General features: G+C 39.8%; 1 protein-coding gene across 3 annotated transcripts in view; it reads right to left on the bottom strand.

Annotated features, from left to right (window-relative positions):
- Window positions 1–8,686: 8,686 nt before the first annotated feature.
- The window catches only part of ELOVL6 (ELOVL fatty acid elongase 6), a 133,983-nt gene continuing 119,433 nt past the window's right edge, over window positions 8,687–23,236 (bottom strand). For all 3 annotated transcript variants that reach the window (XM_027543836.1, XM_027543834.1, XM_027543837.1), the window contains one exon: window positions 8,687–13,001. In XM_027543836.1, coding sequence (XP_027399637.1) covers window positions 12,574–13,001 — 428 coding nt within the window. In that variant the 3' untranslated portion in view covers window positions 8,687–12,573. The remainder of the gene's footprint in view (window positions 13,002–23,236) is intronic.

Raw genomic sequence — 23,236 nt, 5'->3', positions numbered from 1 at the left:
ATTTCTTACTTTGTTAATTTGTGTCCTCTCTCTTTTTCTTGGTGAATCTGGCTAAACATTTGTAAATTTTGTTTATCTTTCCAAGGAACAGCTCTTGGTTTTCTTGATCTTTTCTATATTTTTAGGTTTCTATTTATTTCCTTCCCTCTTTATTGTTTCCTTCTTTCGCTGACATTGGGCTCTGTTTGTTCTTTTTCTTTCAGGTTGTTTATTTGAGACTTTTCTTGTTTCTTGAGGTAGGCGTGTGTTTCTATAAACTTCTCTCTTAGAACAGTTTTTGTTACATCCCATAGACTTTAGATAGTTTTTATTTTCTTTTGTCTCAAGGTATTTTCTGATTTCCTCTTTGATTTCCTGATTGAAATATTGGGGGTTTTTTAGTAGCATGTTTTTTAGTCTCCACCTGTTTGTGTTTTTTTCTCATTCTTATTCCTGTAAATGATACCTATAGTTTCATAATGCTGTAGTCAGAAAAAATGCTTGATATAATTTCTGTCCTCTTAAATTTGTTTAGACTTGTTTTGTGGCCTAACTACATCCTGAAGAACATTGCATGTACTCTTGAGGAGAACGTGTTCCTGTTTTTGGATGTAATGGCCTACGGATACATATTAAGCACAACTAGTACAAGGTGTCATTTAAGATCACTGATTTCTTAATGGTTTTCTCATGATCCTATCTGAATGACTGTCCGTAGAATCTAGGAATTTTTACTTTTAGAAGAGGGTTTTCCCCATAAAATCACATAGGCTCTGAACTTAAAAAACAAACAAAAAAAAATCCACATTTCGTAGCCCTTCTGGTTGATGAATGTCACTATATGTATACCAGTGTAAGTCCCGATCACTGTGATTGAGTGGGACTTGCTGTAATTAACATTTGCTGACAGGACCACCAACATGGATCAAGCATACCACACACAGATCTCACCAATACCGTCCCATTCCATTTCCAAAGGTAGGCTCTGATGTACTGTAATCTAATAAGGCACCTTTCCCCTACAACCAAGCACAATCTCTTTTAAAGGATGGAAAATTCTTCTTTCTCTTAGATGCTTAGGAGTACACACTGTAGCATAGACACTGAAACCAAGTATTTGAAAACCTACCCAGTGGCTGTTGCTTAGAACAGTATTATTCCACTCCTTCATCACGTCACCTCCCACACACATGAAGGTGCATGCACACGCACATGCTCACGTGTGCACACACACGGTCTCTCTCTCTCATATTCCCAAACTAGTGGGCTGACTTATTTCTGAGATGTGACTAAACTGAAACATTCTTGCAGAGAGTAACTTTTCCTTTTCTTTTGTCTGAGAAAGAAATCAGAATCCAGAAGAATTCAGAAGAAAAAAGCAGCTGACTAAACATGGAGTTGGAGCTAATGCATCTTATTATAAACTCTCAGTACTCTGGGAAAGTGTACAGGTTTCTTTATGTTCTGATGTATTTGAGATTCACACTTCCCTTGTAGCTCAGACAGTAAAGAATCTGCCTGCAGTGCAGGAGACCCGGGTTCGATCCCTGGGTTGGGAAGATCCCCTGGAGAAGGAAAAGGCAGCCCACTTCAGTATACTTGACTGGAAAATCTCATGGACAGAGGAGCCTGGTGGGCTGCAGTCCATGGGGTCGCAAAGAGTTGGGTGCAACTGAGTGACTAACACTTAGGTATCGTTCTTATGCCCATTTCACAGATGAGGAAACTGAGGCACAGGGTAGTCAAATAACTACCTCCAGGCAGATGGCAGAGTTAGGCAACTTGATTCCAGAGCTTGTTTTCTGAAGTCCTAGACAAGAACTTTTGCTAATCAAACCATGATATTGCATGAGATTTAAAAAATTCCCACTGGAATAAGCAACTAATCCAGTGGCTCAAAACACAGTTCTGCCTATTTGTAAGTATTCAATGAAAAAGGACAAGAGCTTTCCTAGAGCACACAAACATTTACAAATACACACAGTACACAGAGGAGAAAGAAGACAGAGATCCAAAATTCTGTTTACATCCACAGCTGCAACTAACATTTTTTTCCATCAGTTCAACAAATATTTAACTCCAAGGCACTGGAGTTGCCAGGGGAGACGGGAGAACTTGATTCTTTGTGCTATAAAGCAGCAGTCCCCAACCTTTTGGGCACAAGGAACTGGTTTTGTGAACACAATTTTTCCATGCATCAGGAGTGGGTGGGGGGGATGGTTTGAGGATGATTCAAGTGTTACGTTTGTTGTGCACTTTAATTTTATTATTATTATATCAGCTCCTCCTCAGATCATCAGACATTAGATCCTGGAGGTGGGGGACCACTGCTGTAAAGATTGTAATCTATTGAAGTCAGATTTTTCAACAGTCCACAAATAATAAATTATATATTTATGTGGTGATTAGCCACACGAGGTAGGAATGCACAGGCAGGGATATGAGAACTCAACAAGTGCCCTAACCTCTGTTTTCCAGGCAGATGAAACGTGCACATGAGAAGGCCATAGTCAGGGATAAAGAGAGAAAGTCTAAGAAATTGTCATGACTTTCTGCAGTTTGCCTGTTTAATTCAAAAGTTGATTTTCACTAGAAAGGAAAGGACTTGTTTAAATATGTTTTCATTGTTCAGTAGCTCAGTTCAGTTCAGTTACTCAGTCGTGTCTGACTGCTTGTGACCTCATGGACTGCCGCAGGCCAGGCTTCCCTGTCCTTCTCCCAGAGTTTGCTCAGAACTCATGTCCATTGAATTGGTGATGCCATCCAACCGTCTAATCCTCTGTCTCCCCCTTCTCCTCGTTGCCTTCAATCTTTCCCAGCACCAGGGTCTTTTCCAGTGAGTCACCTCTTTTCATCAGGTGGCCAAAGTATTAGAGTTTCAGCTTCAGCATCAGTCCTTCCAATGATTATTCAGGGTTGATTTCCTTTAGGATTGACTGGTTTGATCTCCTTGCAGTCCAAGGGACTCTCAAGAGTCTTCTGTAGCACCATAATTCTAAAGCATCAGTCCTTCAGTGCTCAGCCTTCTTCACGGTCCAACTCTCACATCCATACATGATTACTGGAAAAACCATGGCTTTGACTAGATGGACCTTTGTCGGCAAAGTAATGTCTCTGCTTTTAAATATGTTGTCTAGGTTTGTCATAGCTTTCTTCCAAGGAGCAAGCATCTTTTAATTTCATGGCTACAATTACCATCCACAGTGATTTTGGAACCAAGAAAATAAAGTCTGTCATTAGTTCCATTTTTTGCCCCCCATCTATTTCCCATGAAGTGATGGGACCAGATGCCATGATTTTAGCTTTTTGAATGTTGAATTTAAAGCCACCTTTTTCACTCTCCTCTTTCACTTTCATCAAGAGGTTCTTTTGATCTTCTTCACTTTCTGCCAAAGGGTGGTGTCATCTGCAAATCTGAGGTTATTGATATTTCTCCCAGCAATCTTGATTCCAGCTTGAACTTGATCCAGCCTTGCATTTCACATAATTTACTCTGCATATAAGTTAAGTAAGCAGGATGACAATATACAGCCTTGACATATTCCTTTCCTAATTTTGAACCAGTTCATTGCTCCATGTCCGGTTCTAACTATTGCTTCTTGACCTGCATACAGGTTTCTCAGGAGGCAGGTCAGCTGGTCTGGTATTTCCATCTCTAAGGATTTTCCACAGTGTGTTGTGATCCACACAGTCAAAGGCTTTAGTGTAGATAATGAAGCAAAAGTAGTTTTTTTCTGGAATTCCCTTGCATTTTCTATGGTGTAGGAAATTTAATCTCTGGGTTTTCTAAATCTAGCTTGTACGTCTGGAAGTTCTCTGTTCATGTACTATTGAAGCCTAGCTTGAAGGATTTTGAGCATTACCTTGCTAGCACGTGAGATGAGTACAACTGTGGGGTAGATTTAACATTCTTTGGCATTGCCCTTCTTTGGGATTGGAATGAAAATCGACCTGTGGCCACTGCTGACTTTTACAGATTTGCTGGCATATTCAGTGCAGCACTTTAACAGCATCATCTTTAAGGATTTGAAATAGCTCAGCTGGAATTCCATCACCCACACTAGCTCTGTTTGTAGTAATGCTTCCTAAGGTCCACTTGACTTGACACTCCAGGATGTCTGGCTCTAGGTGAGTGATCACACCATCATGGTTATCCAGGTTATTAAGACCTTTTACATACAGCTCTTCTGTGTATTCTTGCTACCTCTTCTTAATGTCTTTCTGCTTCTGTTAGGTCCATACCATTTCTGTCCTTTATTGTGCCCATCTTTGCATGAAATGTTCCCTTGGTCAGTGTGCTTAGCATTTCATTTTTACAAACTTGGCAGGGTGCCTAGGCTGAATTTAAGTGCATCTCAGAGATACCTGGACCTGTAGTGGGGACAGATAAAGGGGAGTCTGGAGGAGACCTGGGAGGCTTCTAGAAAAGGAACTCCACCTGTGTCCTCTGCTACACTCAGAGATGTCAGGGCAAGTCTAGGGAGCAGAGGTGGTCGCCACGGGAGTCCATTTATAGTGGGGCTGAGGGCCTTCTGGGGATAATACTTCTCCAGCTAAAAGGAGATCCAATGAGCTCAACCCAAGGGCCAGCTTTGCCCCAGGCAGGAGAGGAAATAGACATTCTGATTCAGTGCAGTGGCCATTTCTCAAATCCATTCTTCAGTTCCTGGACACATGCCTGGCTGTTAGGTAGAGAAGGGGGTGGTTTTTCTCACAAAGCACATACTAACCAAGGGAAAGAGGCATCTTGTCTCATTGCAGACCAGAGGGTGCCCTGTCTCTCTGAGGGGCAGTGGAGGCCTTCTGAGAACCGCTCCACCTGGCCAGGCCAAGGGGTTTCAGGGCCCAGTGGACAGATGCAATAGCAGCTGGGCTGGCCCTGGGTGGCAGGGAGGTGGGGTGGGAGTGACCACATAGCAGAAATGCCTGACAGAGGCTGTGAGACTCCCCTTGGCGATTTCTAGAATTAGATGCAAGGGACTTGGCAGGAAGTCAGAGGTCCTGCATCAGTGGGAGCTACAAACCAGCAATTTGCCTTTACAGGCCAGTGGGTCTGGGGGAAATTTGGCTTAGGTGAAAATAAACAAATGAGTTGCCTTGGCCGCCTAAGTCCGTTTAGAAGCTCAGTAGATTTATGTTGTATAGATTTGATTATTCTAAAACCAAGTTGAAATAAGAACTGCTTCTGATTAGGAGACAAAGTGCTCATTTTGCAAAAATGCACTGGTATTTTATAGTAACTCACACAGTTACAAGCCAGATGTGATGCAAGCATTGCAAACCTGTTTGCCTTCTCTTTGTAGAGAGAGATTGGCTGCCTGCAGAAACAGCCAGTAGAGTTTTCATAAATAAATAATAGCAGAGCAATACCCAGGGGGGCAGTTTTTCCCTCTAGTATGAAATGAATTAGTGTAGTCAATAGAAAAGGAAGCTGTGTATGAAACCCCAGCCTGTAGCTCAGGGCTTTCACCCTGGGGGGCTGAAAACACCAAAGATTGCAGAATCCAGTAGTGAGATGGCAGGGGTTGTGTCAGGAGGGGCCGCCCCATGGGTTTAACCCTGAGGATGCTGTGCTGTTTTCTGAGAACCTATGTATGTTATCTTTTCCATATAAATACATCTTCTATAATGCATATATTTCCCCTGGTGGCTCATACGGTAAAGAATCTGCCTGCAATGCAGAGACCTGGGTTCGATTCCTGGGTCGGGAAGATCCCCTGGGGAAGGGAATGGCAACCTACTCCAGTATTCTTGCCTGGAGACCCCCCTGGACAGAGGAGCCATATATAAGTAAGGTGTAATACTAATGGTTACATCCTTCAACTATCACATAGGTAAAGAATGAAAAGCAGAAGGAAATGTCAAAGGTTACAGAGTGAACTGGGTTGGTGAATTTCACCTGATCTAATCCAGAGCTTCTTAATCTTGCCTGGAGCCCTTTATGGTGACATGAGGGTGCAGATATCACACACTAAGGGGGAGAGCATATGAATGATTCTGTGTATGTCTGAGTGTACAGTTTTGTGAGGGCTGGGGTCACTTGGTGCAGCCCACCTCTCCCCGCACAATGGAAACCCCTGTGTTCACCAGTGCTTCTCAGCAAGACCTCCCTGTTTAGTCTCAGGACAGGTGTTTGGCAATAAATGAAACCTTGCCCCAGATCAACGAGGCCTGGAGATTCATCAGCAACAGACCAACCAGTGGGGAGCCCTTTTAATTATTTTGTGTTGACCATGCATTTAATGATACCTTATTATGGATCCAATTAATTTCATTCATGTTGCAGAAACAACCAAGAGTGGTCATGTTGCTGAAATACTGTATTCTGACCCTATTCTTATTTTTCCATCCCTAGGAAGCCTGCTATAGCATATTCTTGGTCTTGAAGTATCATAAGTACAGCATTTTTGCTAGATAGTGATATAAAATGCTCATGTTTTCATGTGTGCCATATTCATTTCTGAAGCTTGTATACTATTATACGAGACTGTGTTTCTACCAGAAGCTACCTGATGGCACAATCATTGGGGTTCTGAGACTGCTATGAAAAAGAGAAACACTTCTAAGGTTTGCTTCTGCTTTTCCTTTATACACACTATTTTTTGTTGTTGTTGTGAAGTTAATAAAAATGACTTTCTGTGCAGTATAGGTCTCCCCCTCCCCATTCACCCATTTTGACCTGAGTTAAGAACATACATTAAATGAGTTACAAATGGGAAGTTTTGTCTTATTCTGAGATGATGTGAAAAGTGAGGCATGTTTATAGCAATCTAGCTATACAGAACCTTCACAAGTAACAGGTTCTTAGTTTTAAATATAAATGCTATAGGGACATTGCTATTGTACACATTGTAGAGAAAAACACGAACGTGTAGCCTGAAACATATACAACAGATCATACAAACACGTTAGGAGTTGAAGGGCAAGTTGTAGGAGCGGGGGGTAGACGGCTGTGCCCCCCTTGCTAGTCACGGGTGTGTAAGTGATGTACCGCCCTTCCTGGGAGGTAGGTGCTACATTTCCTGTTTCCAACACATTTTGTTCTGCAACTCTTTGTCCAGTGACATGGCACCGTGCTTCCTAGTTCAGGGCTGAGCCTCGGAATTTCACTCATTTATACTTCTTTCAGGAGATTATGTTCACATCTTGTTCCTTCTACTTCGGTGACATTTGATCTAACGAACACATTTTTCTCAACCTGTTAAACAGGGATCCAACTTAGGCTACCTGCCCCACGAGGACTGCCCTGACGTGTCAGTTCTGGAGAATGTGCTGTGTTTCACCCTTGAAACACTATGGGAGGGCTGGACACCTGTGGGGTTTTGATCAGAAGTATTTGGCACCCACATCATTCCTGGGCTCTGCTTGAGGACTGGGGAGTTTCAGTGACTTTCCTGTGTTCCACGAGCACACTGGAAGGCCTTTCTGAGATTTCTAAGTAGCCCTTATGGATGCCTCCTTTGCACTGCTCAGAAGAAAGAAAGAAAAGAAACCAGAAACAGTTCGCTTTTAAATCAAAAGTTATGATTTTATTTTTAATATACCAGAAAAAAAATATTTCTTTTAATGTCGTGAAATCAGCACTTGAAAATGACACTTCCAACATTGCTGTGATTTGCTCTGTGAGGCGTATATGGGTGGTCTTTTAGTTGAATAGAGGCACTGGGTCCTCTAAGAAGCGGAATCTTCCAGTGGTTTTCCAGGTAGCAGTAAGCAACCTCCTGCCTGAACATGCCCAGAGAGCAGACCTGTTTGAATTGACAGGCTTGGGCAGCACTATGAGGCTACTTCTGGAGCAGTCTAGGGTTCTGTCTTCTGGGAAAACGTCTCCAGAGACACCAAGCATTGAGAGAATGACAGTGTTCAATACCAGCATGAGTCGGGACCTTGAAATCCTGGCTTAAATATGTTGCAAAAATGGCCTGTGATTTATGCAACCAGTTTCTTTAACCAGTTGCTTCAGGAACTGTTTACTACAATGTAGTTTCGTGTTTGAATTTCTATGAAGTGCATCTGATGTGAAGACTTTTACTTGCCCAACATGAAACTAAACTGCCATTCTTAAGACTTCCCCAGCCCCCCTGAACTCCACCACAGATAGGTTCCCACTGTCTGTTTCTTTAGTGCTAGAATAACTTGTTTCACTTTTTTTAAAGTAGAATAATTCAGGAGGAAGGGAGACCTGGGGCCTATTTTTCCCTCTCTGTGAGCCCTGAATTTTCAAAGTATCTGAGGATGAAGCAAGTAACTTGGTGATTCAACAGGCCTGTGAATAGTCTTTGATGCTCTGCACAGGGGTACCTAACTGGTCTCTTTAGCTATGGGTTTTGCCATATGGCTCAAAGATGTTTATAATTGGCATGTTACAACTGGCATTCAAGAAAATGCTAGAACTACAATGATTCTTTTTTTTGCTTAAGTACTGGGTACCAGCATACAGAGGCTGTTGGTTCACTGCAAGACTGGGACCTACCACTTCATCCTGATTGTCAGCACAAAATACAGTATCATTGCTTTATCAGCTCTCACTTTAATGTGTATGCAACAGAGGCCAAAACCCTGTGGTGCATTCTTATCAAAATCTCTTTTGGTTGGTGATGGGTCTGAGGCACAAAGAATTGGTTCCTGTATACAGCTAGAAAAAGGACAGAATACCACGTTACAGGAGACAATGACTCACAGCACGAAAATAGGCTCTACTACCATCCTGAATTGATAGCAAAATATTTATTATTGAAAACAAAAAGATCGGACCACTAGACTTTCATCATAAAGCTCTCACACAATTGTACTTTTCAGGATGGAAACATTTTCAGGGAAAGAAGTGTCTAAGAGACAGGCACAGACCATGCACACACAGCTCAAAGCACTGAACTCAGGGAGGTGGTCTGTTTGACCATCTCCACTCTCCTAACAGCCCTCTTGAGTCAGCACATGACCAACCCAACAACTATGTTGAAGATTCATTAACCAAACTGGGGGGGGGGTGGGGGGGTGGGGGGGAGTGTGCTGGAGCCTAATTGCGTCTGAAGAAAGGCTGTTCTCTCATAATAGATAGCAACCTGAGCTTATTTCTCCCTGGTAACCCAGCAGTCTGGAACCGGACCAGACTTGTGGAATATTCTATTCCAGTGTAGTTTACTCCAGGTGCTTTGTTGTTCTTAATGTGACAGTTTTTATCTTATGATGATAACACAGCTGATTTTTTAAAAAAAATACTTTTTTTCTGTGAGTCTCTTTCCTAGAAGTGTTCTTCCATCCTGTTCTGCAAAAACCCCCTCAGTAAAGTTCCAGACTCAGAGCCACATTAATAGAAATGATAGGGGCTATAATTTTTTCTTTCCCCATCAGCAACATATATGAATGTATTGTCCCTGTCCCCTCGTGTCTATAGCAGTGTATGATTAGAAGGTTTTCCCTGGTGGCTCATATGGTAAACAATCTGCCTGAAATGTGGGAGATGCGGGTTTGATCCCTGGATCGGGAAGATCCCCTGGAGAAGGGAACAGACAGTTAGAAGGATGGGAGTAAATTAACTGGAATAATCACCTCAATACATGATTTTTGAATATAGTAGTGGCTCTGTTCTCATGAGCAAACTAGAAGGTCCAGATCAAACCTCCTGATCTGTGAACAGAGCATTTCTCATTAGAATGTTTTTCACTGCAAACTCATAGACTTGGGTTGATGCTCAGACCTTGTGTATCAAATTGCATGATTTATGTCTGAAATGAAGATTTGGTTTAAAAAACTTTTTCAATCCAGGAATGTTTTCACAATACTGGAATTGAAGTGCAGTGGAAAATCTTCAAGAGAAAGGAAATCTATTGCAGCATAGTGGGGCAGCTATAAAAACTTGCCTGCCCAAGTTTTTCTGGAATGTTAAATGACAGCAGGATTATCTATGTGGCAGTCAATTCTCCGATAGGCTTCAATTTGCCATGGGGTAGTGGTCCTGCCTCATATATTAATAGAATTAATCACTTAAGCTGAGATGTTAAAAACAGTGTATTGAACCTGTAATACCAGAATTTCAATTTTTTTAAAGGTGTGATTCTTTTCCCCCTCCCATGATAAACATCGGAAATGCCTTTAGATATATTTAGCTAATTTTAAAACTATTTATTAGACATTCAACCTGTAAACAAAATTTCTAAATTATCTCATAAGTAGACACAAGTATGAACCTGTACCAAGATGAAAGTGCTTTGGAAGCATCGGAGTCTGTTTAAGGTCTATGATTATTTCCTTATTCTAACCTGCATTAAAGGATCACTGATAAATCAATGGATTAAATCATTAAATTAAATTAACCAAATAAGCTCTAACTGTCCTTCAGTTAAATTCAAGTCAACTGTTATTTGGCCTTTTCCTCATTATTCTGCTCATTTTCTCTTATAAGAAAAAAAAGCTTATTGCACAGTATCATGTATTTTCAAAGCTCAAAATAACATTGTTTGCATCCTAATAATCTATTAGTTGTTATAGCAGGACTTGTCTTTTCAGTCCATGTCAGTTTTTGCCCTAAGAATACATTCTTCGATCAATGCATCTATAAACCCATGTCAAGACGTCATAGATTGTTCACAATAATTTAACACAGACATAACAGCTTCCCTTCCCTGCATACAGCCCACCCTCCATCCCGTCAGTCATGACTTGGTTTGCACGGATTCTCTGTTCATGGTTCAGACCATTCACACAGAATGGAATAAAACTTTATTCTTTTTAATTCCACACATAGACGAGATGCTGAGAAAGCCCTTGTCATCTCTGACAGAGAAGCAGAGCAGCTCTGTTTCATGAATGACAGCACAATTAAAGCTAAAATAATATAAAAATAATTTGAAAAATCCCTTTTCTGTACACACTCAAAGCAAGAAAGCTAAACAGCTTCTTTTTCTGCTAGCCAGAAAACATGTTTCTATTTATTTGGGCTTTTAAGTTTGGTGGACTTCACATCTGTGTGTATATATGTGTGGTTATGCATGTCTAATCTATGCAGTGTAGTAGCCCCTAATTTTTACCTAGTTTGTCTAATCATTAAGCTATATAACCAATTAGAATACTATTATATCACATTGAACAACTTGACATAATTGCTTCTTTGAAATGCAGGAACGTTTACACATTTATTTGGCTTGTAAAGGACTGAAATATTACAGATATTATAGTATCTAGCTTTTTTTAAAAGAATATGGCTCTTAATAAGTTGATTTTCTGAATTCCAGAGCGTAAGTCCCTTTTCAAAAAATTTTTGAAGCTGACTCAAAAGTAGGAAGAATGTCTTCTGATTTGGCCAAAAATATGGTGAATTATTTTATATCATTTAAAATTTGAAGAATAAGTCTCGGAGGGGGCCGTTTGTGTGTCCACTGTTCAGCTCAACTTGCCATGAAGTGTGTTTGTCAAAGTATCTCCGCTTGACCAGCAGAGGGCACTTTAAACACCTCTGCATTGCTTTAGGGAGCAAAGGCAGATGATACAGAAACACAGTGTTCACCCAAGACCAAGGACAGCCCTGTGGGTTGCTTTGTGAAACTCACAAAAATATAGACAATATGGGCTGTACCACAGGGTTTCATTTGGAAAGTTATATGTGGAGTCAACTATGGAGGGGTGTACTTATTGTGTCTTATATTGATCTTCAGCTCATTCCTCTTTCCCAGCTCAAGAACTTCGGTGTAGGGCTGCAACTTTTTATGGGTAAGAGAGTCTATTTTTCAAATAATTTGGTTGAGTTGTCTGTTTTCTATTCTATATTTATTCTTCTGTTTGAAAGCCCAAGGCAACTGAACAAAGGATGCTGTGTCCTACCCCATTTAGGGGTAGAAATAAAACTATCAGAAATACTGAGATCGGAGCTGCCCTTTCAAGAGTTGGGCGGCACTGTTTCCTCCCTCCCAGGGAGAACCCTGGGAAAATATTGTGCCCCGTTTTGTTATGGTGAACTCACTAGACCGAGGCTGTGCTATGAAGGGGGACGAGTCTTTCTCTTAGTTGAAATGTAGTTTATCATCTGTTTTCTCAGGAGGTGATTAAGACATCTTTTCTCACGGGGGCTAAAACCCGTAACCTTTCTGAAAAAGTTTTGCAAAAGCATTACTCTAGGTATACACCCTGCGTCGCTTCCATTTTTACCTTTTCTGTTGGCTCCAGTTTAGTGTCAAAAAAGATTATAAAGGATTGTTAGGTATGTGCTCACATGGTTTTTAAGTAAACTTCTTTGATTCTTAGAGAAATATAACAGTAAATTCATTTTTTCCATATACTGTTAATAGCTTGTTGGCCTTCTCTCTGCCTCTGGCCCACTTTGTTCTCATTTGTCCTAGAGTTGACAGATAAAGAGGGAATGGGGTCTTCCAGCAGCAGTCCTTTGAGATGGAGGTGTACTCAGTGAGTCCTCACCGGAAAAGGATCACTAACTTACTGGGTTAAGTCAACCTAATTATCCCTAAGCTGCCTTGGGTTGTGTGTTTGCTCATATGTCTTGTTTTGTTTTAGCTGCACCATATGTGATTCCTTGTGCCATTTTCTTTTGTCTGTTATTTTTCTTGATGACCCTGAGCTACGGCTTCCTCCTCAGTTCCGACACTAGTCAGCTTTCGTTGCTTTCCTCATCTTGCTGCCGATGTAGGCCTCAAAGAAGAAGTGGCAGAAGAGCACGAAGTAGCTGAGGTACATGAGTGAGGACCAGAAGATGTTCTGAAAGTGAGAGTAACACTGGTCATGCTGCATCCACTGGAAGACCAGGTAATTAATGACACAGCCTATCAGCATCTGAATGATCTGGGACAACGTGATGAACATGGCGAACTTCCGGGAGACTCGGAAACCTGCTGCTCGCAAGGCATAGTAAGAGTACATCACAGAGTGCACGCTATAGTTCATAGTCATAAACCAACCACCCCCAGCAACCATGTCCTTGTAGGAGTACCAGGAGTACAGAAGCACAGTGATGTGGTGGTACCAGTGCAGGAAGATCAGCTTCTGCTTCCTCAGAATAATGAATATTGTATCTCCTGGAAGACACAAACAGAAATGGACGTGAGCCCCCTGACTATACTCCGTATCAAGAAGGTGAATGAACTTGTACCTCAGAATGAGATGGATTTGGGTTAGACTTGTGGATGGATATTTACTAGCTCGGTGACCCTGGCAGGTTATTCATCCTACTTTCTAGTTTCCTCATCTGTAATATGGAGATAATAGGTTGGAATTATTTGAGGATTAAATAGGATACAAAACAGGCACATGGTAAGCACTCCATAAATGTTACTGTCAGAGAGGTGTTTTGCACACAATCGTATTTTTGATTTGGAAGGGACACTAGTAAGTATATTGTCCATTTCCAATGAGGCTGTGCATTTTAGGAAATATCACCTGGAAGAGAGTCAAGTGATATTCATTAATCAAGAGAAACAAATTTGAATTTAAGTGCCCAGTAAAATGTTCTTAGGCCGCTCTGGAGTAATAAAACCACCTTTCTTTGGTACACGACAAAAGTACTCTTTAAAAACATATCTTTGTAGGTTCCCTATAAAATGTGAAGCCTTGACATATGGAAATTAGAAAAGTAAAATTTAAACAAAAGGCTATTCCTGGGTAAGAGACAAAATAGCAGAGTAGGACTTGAGCTTACCTCTTCTCACAAAAACATCAAAATCACAAGTAACTACTGACCAACTGTTGACAGAAAAGATACTCCATATCCAAAGACAAAGACATCACACCAGTCAGAAAGGCCGTTATCAAAAAGCCTACAAAAAATACCTTTTTAGGCTATTTACATATAAGTAATATTATATAATGTTTGTCTTTCTGTGTCTGACTTATTTCACTCACTATGACAATCTCGATCTATTCATGTTGCTGCAAATATCAATATTTTGTAATTTTTTAATGACTGAGTAATATTCCAGTGTGTATATGGAACTTATTTACAAAACAGAAGTAGAATCACAGATGTAGAAAACTAGGTTATGGTATGCATGGTTACTAGGGGCTAAAGAAGGGGAGGGGTAAACTGGGAGACCGGGGTTGACTTATATACACTACAGTATAGAAAATAGATAACTCAGAACCTGCTGTAGAGCACAGGGAACTCTACTCAATACTCTATAATGGCCTATATACAACCGATTCACTTTGCTGTATACCTGAAACTAACACAGCACTGTAAATCAACTATACTCCAATACATTTTTTTTAAGTCTAGAAACAATAAATCCTGGAGAGGGTGTGGAGAAAAGGGAAGCAACCTGCACTGTTGGTAGAAATGTAAATTGGTACAGCCACCATGGAGAACAGTATGGAGGGTCCTTAAAAAATGAAAAATAGAACTACCCTATGATCCAGCAGTCCCACTCCTGGGCATCTATCCAGAGAAAACCATAACTTGAAAAGATACATGCACCCTAATGTTCACTGCAGCACTACTTACAAATGCTAAACACGGAAGCAATGTAAATGTCCATCACGAGAGGAATGGAAAAGATGTGGTGCATATATACAATGAATACTAGTCATAAAAAATGAGTGAAATAATGCCATTTGAAGCAACGGATGAGAGATTATCATACTAAGTGAAATAAGTCAGAGGAAGACAAATATCACACAATATCCCTTATATGTGGAATCTAAAAATGATACAAATGAACTTATTTGCAAAACAGACTTCAAAAAATAAACTTATGGTTTCCAAAGGGTGGGGGAGGGATAAATTAGGCATTTAGATAATCAACAAGGGCCTACTGTATAGCACAGGGAAATCTACTCAATCTTCTAATAATCTATATGGGAAAAGAATCTGAAAAAGAATGAGTATATATATATTTATAAATGAATCATTGCTGTGTACCTGAAACTAACAACATTGTAAATCAACTGTACTCTAACATAAATTTTGAAAAGTTAAAAGACAAAAACAGAAAAAGAACAAAAATTATCTTCTGTATTTACTGGAGGATAATAGGTATTATTTTGGTAGCAATGAATCAAGTGATAAAAAACTGAGAATGACACTTGCTTCTGCAATTAACTCTGAAAATGCTTTACAGGATTATCCAAAATCTCAGTAACATTAACCCCTTGAAGAAAAAGACTAATGTTTCTTTGGTCTAACTCTCTCATCTGAGCTATTTTGGCTACCCCAAAGACCACTATTCACATCTAAGGTAGAGAATTTACATTATAGAAGCAAGAATGATGCTCATGTAGGTAGATGATAATGATTCTCTGAAAAACCTAGGGATTCTGAAAAATATACTTTAGAACACTTACATAAAAATAGATGAAGAGCAGGCACATAACAAATACACCCAATTCCATTAACAAGTACCAAAACAACAAGCACTGGGATGTGGGGCAAAAGCAGGATTTATGTGGCAGATGCTTCATTCTCTTTCCTATCTCTGAGGTTTTCAGATATGAGAAAAATCAATATCCTTCATGACCTTTGGTGACCTTGACTTCTTTGTATAACAAGGATAACTAGGTGGTCCCTCTTCTTATTCTGAAATTTAATTAACTACAAGGGGAATTAGTACTTACCCTTGTCTTATCCCTTATTCTTCAAGGATGCCCTAAAACATTGGGTACAAAGGAAGGTCAGACAATGTTGGATCTTGGAAAGACTTAAGGTTCTGATGGGACCTTAAGTAAACAGAAAAGATAAGATTGATGGGAATGTAAATCGGTACAGGCATTTTGAAGAACAGTATGGAGGTTCCTCAAAAAACTAAAAACAGAGCTACCATATGATCAGCAATCCCCCTCCTGGGCATATACTGTGAAAAGACAAAATCTCTAACTCAAAAAAGTACATGCACTCCAATGTTCATACAAGCATGATAAACAACATAAGTGTCCATCAACAGATGAATGGATAAAAATGTGATACGGCAACCCATGCCAGTATTCTTGTCTGGGAAATCCCATGGACAGAGGAGCCTGGTGGGCTACAGTCCATGGGGGTCACAAAGAGTTGGACAGGACTTAACTACTAAACAACAACTACTAAACACACACATGAAGGAATATTACTTAGCCATAAAAAAGAAATACTGCCATTTGCAACAACATGAATGGACTTAGAGAATATCATAAGTGAAGTCAAAGACAAACATTATAATGATATCACTTATATGTAGACTCTAAAATATATGCAAATGAATTCATTTACAAAACAGACTCACAAACATAGAAAACAAACTTATGGTCACCAAAGGGAAAAGTGGGAGCAGGGCATGGGAGAAATTAGGAGTTTCATTCCAATCCCAAAGAAAGGCAACGCCAAACAATGTTCAAATAAGCATACAATTGCACTCATTTCACATGTTGGCAGATTATGCGCTCAAAATCCTTCAAGCTAGGCTATAGCAGTTCATGACCCAAGAACTTCCAGATGTACAAGCTGCATTTAGAAAAGACAGAGGAACCAGAGATCAAATTAGATCTGGTAGACAGAATGCCTGAAGAACTATGTACAGAGCTTTGTAACATTGTACAGGAGGTGGTGACCAAAACCATCCTCAAAAAAAAGATATGCAAGAAGACAAAGTGGTAGTCTGAGGAGGCCTTACAAATAGCTGAGAAAAGAAGAGAAGCTAAAGGCAAATGAGAAAGCAAAAGATATACCCAACTGAATGCAGAGTTTCAAAGAAAAGCAAGGAGAGATAAGAAAGCCTGAGTGATCAATGCAAAGAAATAAAGGAAAATATTAGAATGGGAGATTAGAGATACCAAGGGAACATTTCATACAAAGATGGGCACAATTAAGGAGAGAAACAGCAAGGACCTAACAGAAGAAGAAGAGATTAAGAAGAAGTGGCAAAAATACACAGAACTGTACAAAAATGACAATTAATGACCAGGATAATCATGATGGTGTGGTCACTCACCTGGAGTGTGAAGTCAAGTCGGCCTTAGGAAGCACTACTACAAACAAAGCTAGTGGAGGTGATGGAATTCCAGCTGAGCTATTTCAAATTCTAAAAGATGATGCTGTAAAAGTGCTCTACTCAATATGCCAGCAAATCTGTAAAATTCAGCAGTGGCCACAGGACTGGAAAAGGTTAGTTTTCATTCCAATCCCAAAGAAGGGCAATGCCAAAGAATGTTCAAATTACCACACAATTGCACTCATTTCACATGCTAGCAAGGTAAAGCTCAAAACTCTTCAAGCTAGGCTTCAACAGTATGTGAACCAAGACCTTCCAGATGTACAAGCTGGATTTAGAAAAGGCAGAGGAACCAGAGATCAAATTGCCAACATCTGCTGGATCATAGCAAAATCAAGGGAATTCCAAAAAATCTCATCTACTTCTGCTTCGTTGACCATGCTAAAGCCTTTGACTGTCTTGATCACAACAAACTGTGGAAAATTCTTAGAGATGGGAATACCCAACTATTTTACCTACCTTCTGAGAAACCTATATGCAGGACAAGAAGCAACAGTTAATGTTATACATGGAACAATGGACTGGTTCAAAATTGGGAAGAGTAACTTAAGGCTATATATTGTCACCCCGCTTATTTAACTTATATGCAAAGTACATCATGCTAGGGTAGATGAATCACAAGTGGAATCAAGATTGCCAGGAGATATCAATAATTTCAGATATGCAGATGATAGAAAGCAAAGAGGAACTACAGAGTCTCTAGATGAAGGTGAAAGACGATAGTGAAAAAGCTAGCTTAAAACTTAACATTCAAAAAACTAAGATCATGGCATCTGGTCCCATCACTTCGTGGCAAATAGATGGGGACAAAGTGGAAACAGTGTCAGATTTTATTTTCTTGGGCTCCAAAATCCTGCGGTTGATTACTGCAGCCATGAAATTAAAAGACATTTGCTTCTTAGAAGAAAGCTATGACCAACCTAGACAATGTATTGAAAAGCAGAGACATCACTTTGCCAGCAAAGGTCCATAGAGTCAAAGCTATGGTTTTTCCAGTAGTCATGTATGGATATAAGAGCTGGACCATAAAGAAGGCTGAGCACTGAAGAATTGATGCTTTTGAAGTGCGGTGCTGGAAAAAACTCTTGAGAGTCCCCTGGATAGCAAGGAGATCAAACCAGTCAATCCTAAAGGAAATCAACTTTGAATATTCATTGGAAGGACTGATGCTGAAACTGAAGCTCTATTTTGGCCACCTGATCGGAAGCAGTTCATGGGGTCACAGAGAGTCGAACACAACTTGGTGACTGAACAATAACAGCAATGGGATTAACAGATACACATGCTATTATATATAAAACAGATAAACAAAGATTCACTATATAGCATGGAAAACTGTATTCAATGTCTTGTAATAAACTATAATGGAAAATATTTTAAAAACAAAAAATCTGAATCACTTTGCTGTACACCTGGAATTAACAAGATTGTAAATCAGCTATTCTTCAAGAAAACATATAGTCAGTTACTACCTAAGGAAAATGAAAAAAAAAAAGAAAAAGCAAACTCCAACATTATTACTTATTTGTTTAGAACAGAAAGGAAGTTTCCAGCTGCTGCATTTCTGAACCTTTTATAAAATTTTCTTTGAAGTCTTCTCTATTGTGAGATGTTTGACATATTAAACCTATAAATGTCAGACAGACTAATAATGATCGATGGTGACAGTAACTCTCAGTTGTATGTTAAAGGGAGACAACTAGTGTTAGGAGACCTGGTGTCTACTTATTTGTGTTAATCTGGGCTATTTTTGTGTGCTTGTCGAAGACTATTTCTGTGTAATTACTACTCTGCGCCTCCCTTCCTTCTATGGACCATAATGTAGACACGGTAATTTCAACTTGCCTTTGTTCACAGCAGAAAGAAGGTAGAATTTCCAAGGAATTGTATGTTAAAAGCAAATTTATTTATTTGTAATTGAGACTTTGAGTCTCTAAGTATTAACTAAAATAAAGCCTGTACAATATTCAAACATAATTATTTGCCATAAAATAATGAGCATTTTATCCTTTTAAATTCCTTAGATTTAATTTGACCTCTGTCATCACCTTTATATTAAAACTTTATTGTCTAAAGAACAGTCTGAGTGGGAAGAGTGGTAGGAGACAAAACACAGATCATGAGAATGAGCTAACATAGAAGCTACAAATCTGGAATAATATTGTGTTCTTCCTGTCTGAGTGGGGGTCTCTGGCTTGATATAAGACATACTAGGTGCTTTTATCTAACATAGGGAGGTGGGGGCAAAGGTCATGCCATGAGATCTTCAAAATGAAATTAATTTAGATACACATAACAGTTTTTCTCAGAACAGCTATGCAGGGTGATTAGATGGAGAAAGAAGATGAGTTTCCAGTAATGGCCCTGAATCTCTCAGGAGTAGCACTCCGATTCCATATCAAAGTTACTGCTTCCAGGAAGGCCACCAATGCAGAGAAGGGGAGTTTCCCTTGAGTGAGGTTCTAGAAAGGATGCCCTGAGACCTCTCACGGTTCTTCTGATATCACAGCTGAGACACACCAGTCATGCAGCTCTGGGAATTATGAATTATTTTTCCTCTGGGAAAAACCACACAATAACTCATTTAATTTGTTGTGAGCCAATCATGCTGATAGCATTCCACATCCAGGCCTCTCAACAGCTACAGAGTGACCGAGAAATGCAAACAAAAGATACTGAGACTGTGAATGCAGTGTCAGCCAACCAATCTTTCTTGGTCAAAGGTCCTGCCGGCATAATGGGAAGAATGTTGGCCAAGTATAAGCAGTGGATCTTCTGACCTGTGAATGTTTTGGGCATGTCACCTATTTTAGCTTCCTCAGGTTCATGTTTTTACCACAGTCTAACCTTTGGTTTGGCTATTTTCAGTCAAGAGCCAGCCTGAAGCCAGATCTTCCTCTGGTTCATGTCCTTTACCATAGTCTAACCTTTGGTTTGGCTGTTTTCAGTCAAGAGCCAGCCTGAAGCCAGATCACGGTGATCCAGTATCCAAGTGTCCCTCCTGAACTATGCCTGCAGTGCATGTGTTGTCAAGTGCAGCCCTGTGTGCAGCTCTGGAGAAGCTCACGAGCATGTGGAAGCCCCAGCCGCCAAGAGATGGAGCGCCCACTGTGTGTGTGGTTTGTTACAGATGGCTGCGCCCCTGTTCACAGAGTTAGCGGGAGCTCCGCTGAGTCAGAGTTTCAAAAACAATGACGAGCTCAACCGAGCAAGGACCTAGACTCAGAGCAGATGTTTCCAAGTTTTAACAAAACAAAATCTCAGCAGGTTTTAATGTAATTCAAACAGTAGTCAGTCAAAGATTTTGGCACACAAAGCAGGTTGGTGGCTCTCTTCCCCTCACTTGTTCTAGTAGGCCATAGCTGTGGAATTCACTGAAATGAGCTCATTGTTCTCTGCTGAGACAGAAAGCCCTTCTTGCTATTAAAAATCCAGTGAAGGGGGAATGTTAGTGTTTAATGGGCACAGAGTTTTCAGTTGGGGAAGATAAAAGTTCTGGAGGTGGATGTGTGATGGCTGCACAACAATGCCAATGCCCATTATGCAGCAGCCCTGTCACCTAGAAATGGCCAATTTTAAATATGCTCCGCCACAATAAAAAAAAAAAAAATTACTTTAGTGAAAACTGTAGGCAGGCAGGTTTTGGGAGTGGGGAAATAGAGTTTTCAGTATTGAACATGGAAGAACTGTTCTTTTTTCTCTCTCAAGACCTTTTCTTTCTGCTATACATTAGGAAGTTCAGAATAGAGAACTGGAAGCAGAACCGGGAACTTAAAAAATAAGAAAAATTCTAAATAATCCAAATGAATAAAGCTTTCTTAATTAAATAGTAGTGACAAGGTTTTCTAGAGTGTTTTACAGGGAAGGAATTTAACTTCCCAAACCAACAAAAAGCCATCCAAAGCACACATGTTCACTAAACTAGGCGAATTGGTTTAGGATCTATTTTGATGAAGCAGTTTACCTTGGGAATATAGCTATCAAGTAAGATCCAGGATATCTGAAAGGGAATAAGTCATATTTGAAAATTGGAAAAGGGTACTCAAGACTGAAAATATCTGTATAATGGATCTGAAACCACATGAAGAATTGGTGTCACATGCTACCCTCATTAAAGAGCTGCATCAAGTTTAGGATTTATTTTTCAACTCTTTAGCCCACTGACAGCACTCTAATCCCTTGTTTGAACTGTGAAGGAATGGGTTGTTTGATATGCAGCCTATAAACTGCTGTGGTGAATGAGGCTTCTCCAGGCAAAGTGATTATCAAGCCAATGGCATAAGGAACTAGAATACAGCTCCTTTGGGCCTCAAGAGGGAACAGAATTGTGTCTAATTACAAGGTCTACATTGGGGCAGGAGGGAGTAGTATGTTCGAGCCTAGATTAATTAAGACAGGTGACTGACTGCCCTACCCTCCTCAGAACCAACAACACTCCAACAAGACAGAGGATTAGAGCACAAATACCTCTGAGTGATGCAGTTCTCATCCACAAATCCTAACCTTACAACTCAGGTGTCCATCTAGAGTAGAAGCTGGGAGGACAGACAGCACAGAGCGACTCACGCCTTTGAAGGAAAATGGCCACTGTGAATGGGTTGGTGTGGCTCTTCCATGTATTATTCCTTCAAAAGGTAGAAGGAACTATTTTTATTCTCAAGTCCCTCAGACACAACTGGATAAAACTCAGAACACAGACAAGCAGCCCTGGCAGGGAAATGCATTTCTAGCAGCCAAGACTGAAGTAGCTCCTTTGCAATTAGAGGCCTAAAGGCCAGAAGCATAGAGGTAACTTTTCTGATTAAGGCAAGCAAGAAAGTACTTTTTGAGGGTAGGGAGGGGGAAACTGTGAAGGTGTTCAGGGATGGCATGCAGAGGGAATCAAGGTTCATACATTTACTGTATTCATGTATCTATAGACAATTCTTTATCAAAAAGGTGGGGAGGTGGTTCATAAGGATACTTACACTGAATAAACTAAAAGTCAAAGGGATATATTTCTCAATTTGAATAACTCTTTAGTCTGACTCATAGCAGACTCTATGACTCTAAATAAAAAATCACTATGAGAAATGTAGACAATCTTTTATCTATACCTGAAAATACAAAATTAAAATGTCCTCACAGAATTTTGACATTGCTAAAAAACACATCTGTAGGCTTTTAGGCATTGTCTGTAGCTCCAAGTCTGAAAAACACTTCTCTAGTGTAAAACTTTGCAGCTAGTGCTCCTAATCTAATATTAAAAAATAGCTGCCCGGGGACCTGGTTCATAAAAAATTCATATGATAAATTTCTGTTTTTGATAAAGTAGCAATTCCATTTCAGCACTTTAAATGTCTGGCCCATGGTAGGTGCTTATTATAAGTTTATTAAAGGACCCACACACCTATTGTCAAGTTAATCTTTGACAAAGGAGGCAAGGGTATATAAGAAAAAGACAGTCTCTTCAGCAGGGGATGTTAGGAAAGTTGGACAGCTTCATGTAAATAAATCAATGCAGTTAGGACACACCCTCTCACCATACACAAAAATAAACTCAAGATGGCTTAAAGACATAAATATAAGACATGACACCATAAAACTCTTAGAAGAGAACATAGGCAAAACATTCTCTAATGTAAATCTTACCAATATTTTCTAAGGCCATTCTCCCAAGGCAATAGATATAAAAGCAAAAATTAAAGGAGCTAATTAAATTAAACTTGCAAGCTTTTGCACAGCAAAGGAATACATACACAAGAAAAAAAAAAAAAAGACAACCCATGGACTGGGAGAAAATATTTGTAAATAACATGACCAACAAGAGCTTACTTTCCAAAATATACAAACAGTTCATACAGTTCAACAAGAATAAAAACAAACATCCCAGTTGAAAAATGGGCAGAAGACCTAATAGGCATTTCTTCAAAGAAGACATACAGATGATCTGTAGGCACATGAAAAGATGCTCAACCATCAGTAATTATTAGAGAAATGCAAATCAAAGCCACAATGATGTCTTCCCTCACACCAGCCAGAATGTCCATTATTAAAACGTTTACAAATAACAAATGTTGTAGAGGATGTGGAGAAAAGAGAATCCTCCTACACTGTTGGTGGGAATGTAAGTTATTACACCCACTATGGAACAGTATGGAAGTTCCTTAAAAAACTGAAAACAGAGCTACCACATGATCCAGCAATCCCACTCGTGGGCATATATTCAGACAAAACTATAATTCAAAAAGATACATGCAACCCCTATGTTCATAACAGCACTATTCTCAATAGCCAAGACATGGAAGCAACCTGGA

This window comes from Bos indicus x Bos taurus, chromosome 6, assembly GCF_003369695.1.
Source record: "Bos indicus x Bos taurus breed Angus x Brahman F1 hybrid chromosome 6, Bos_hybrid_MaternalHap_v2.0, whole genome shotgun sequence".
Lineage (NCBI taxonomy): Eukaryota > Metazoa > Chordata > Mammalia > Artiodactyla > Bovidae > Bos > Bos indicus x Bos taurus.
This window is presented reverse-complemented; position numbering and strand designations above follow the sequence as displayed.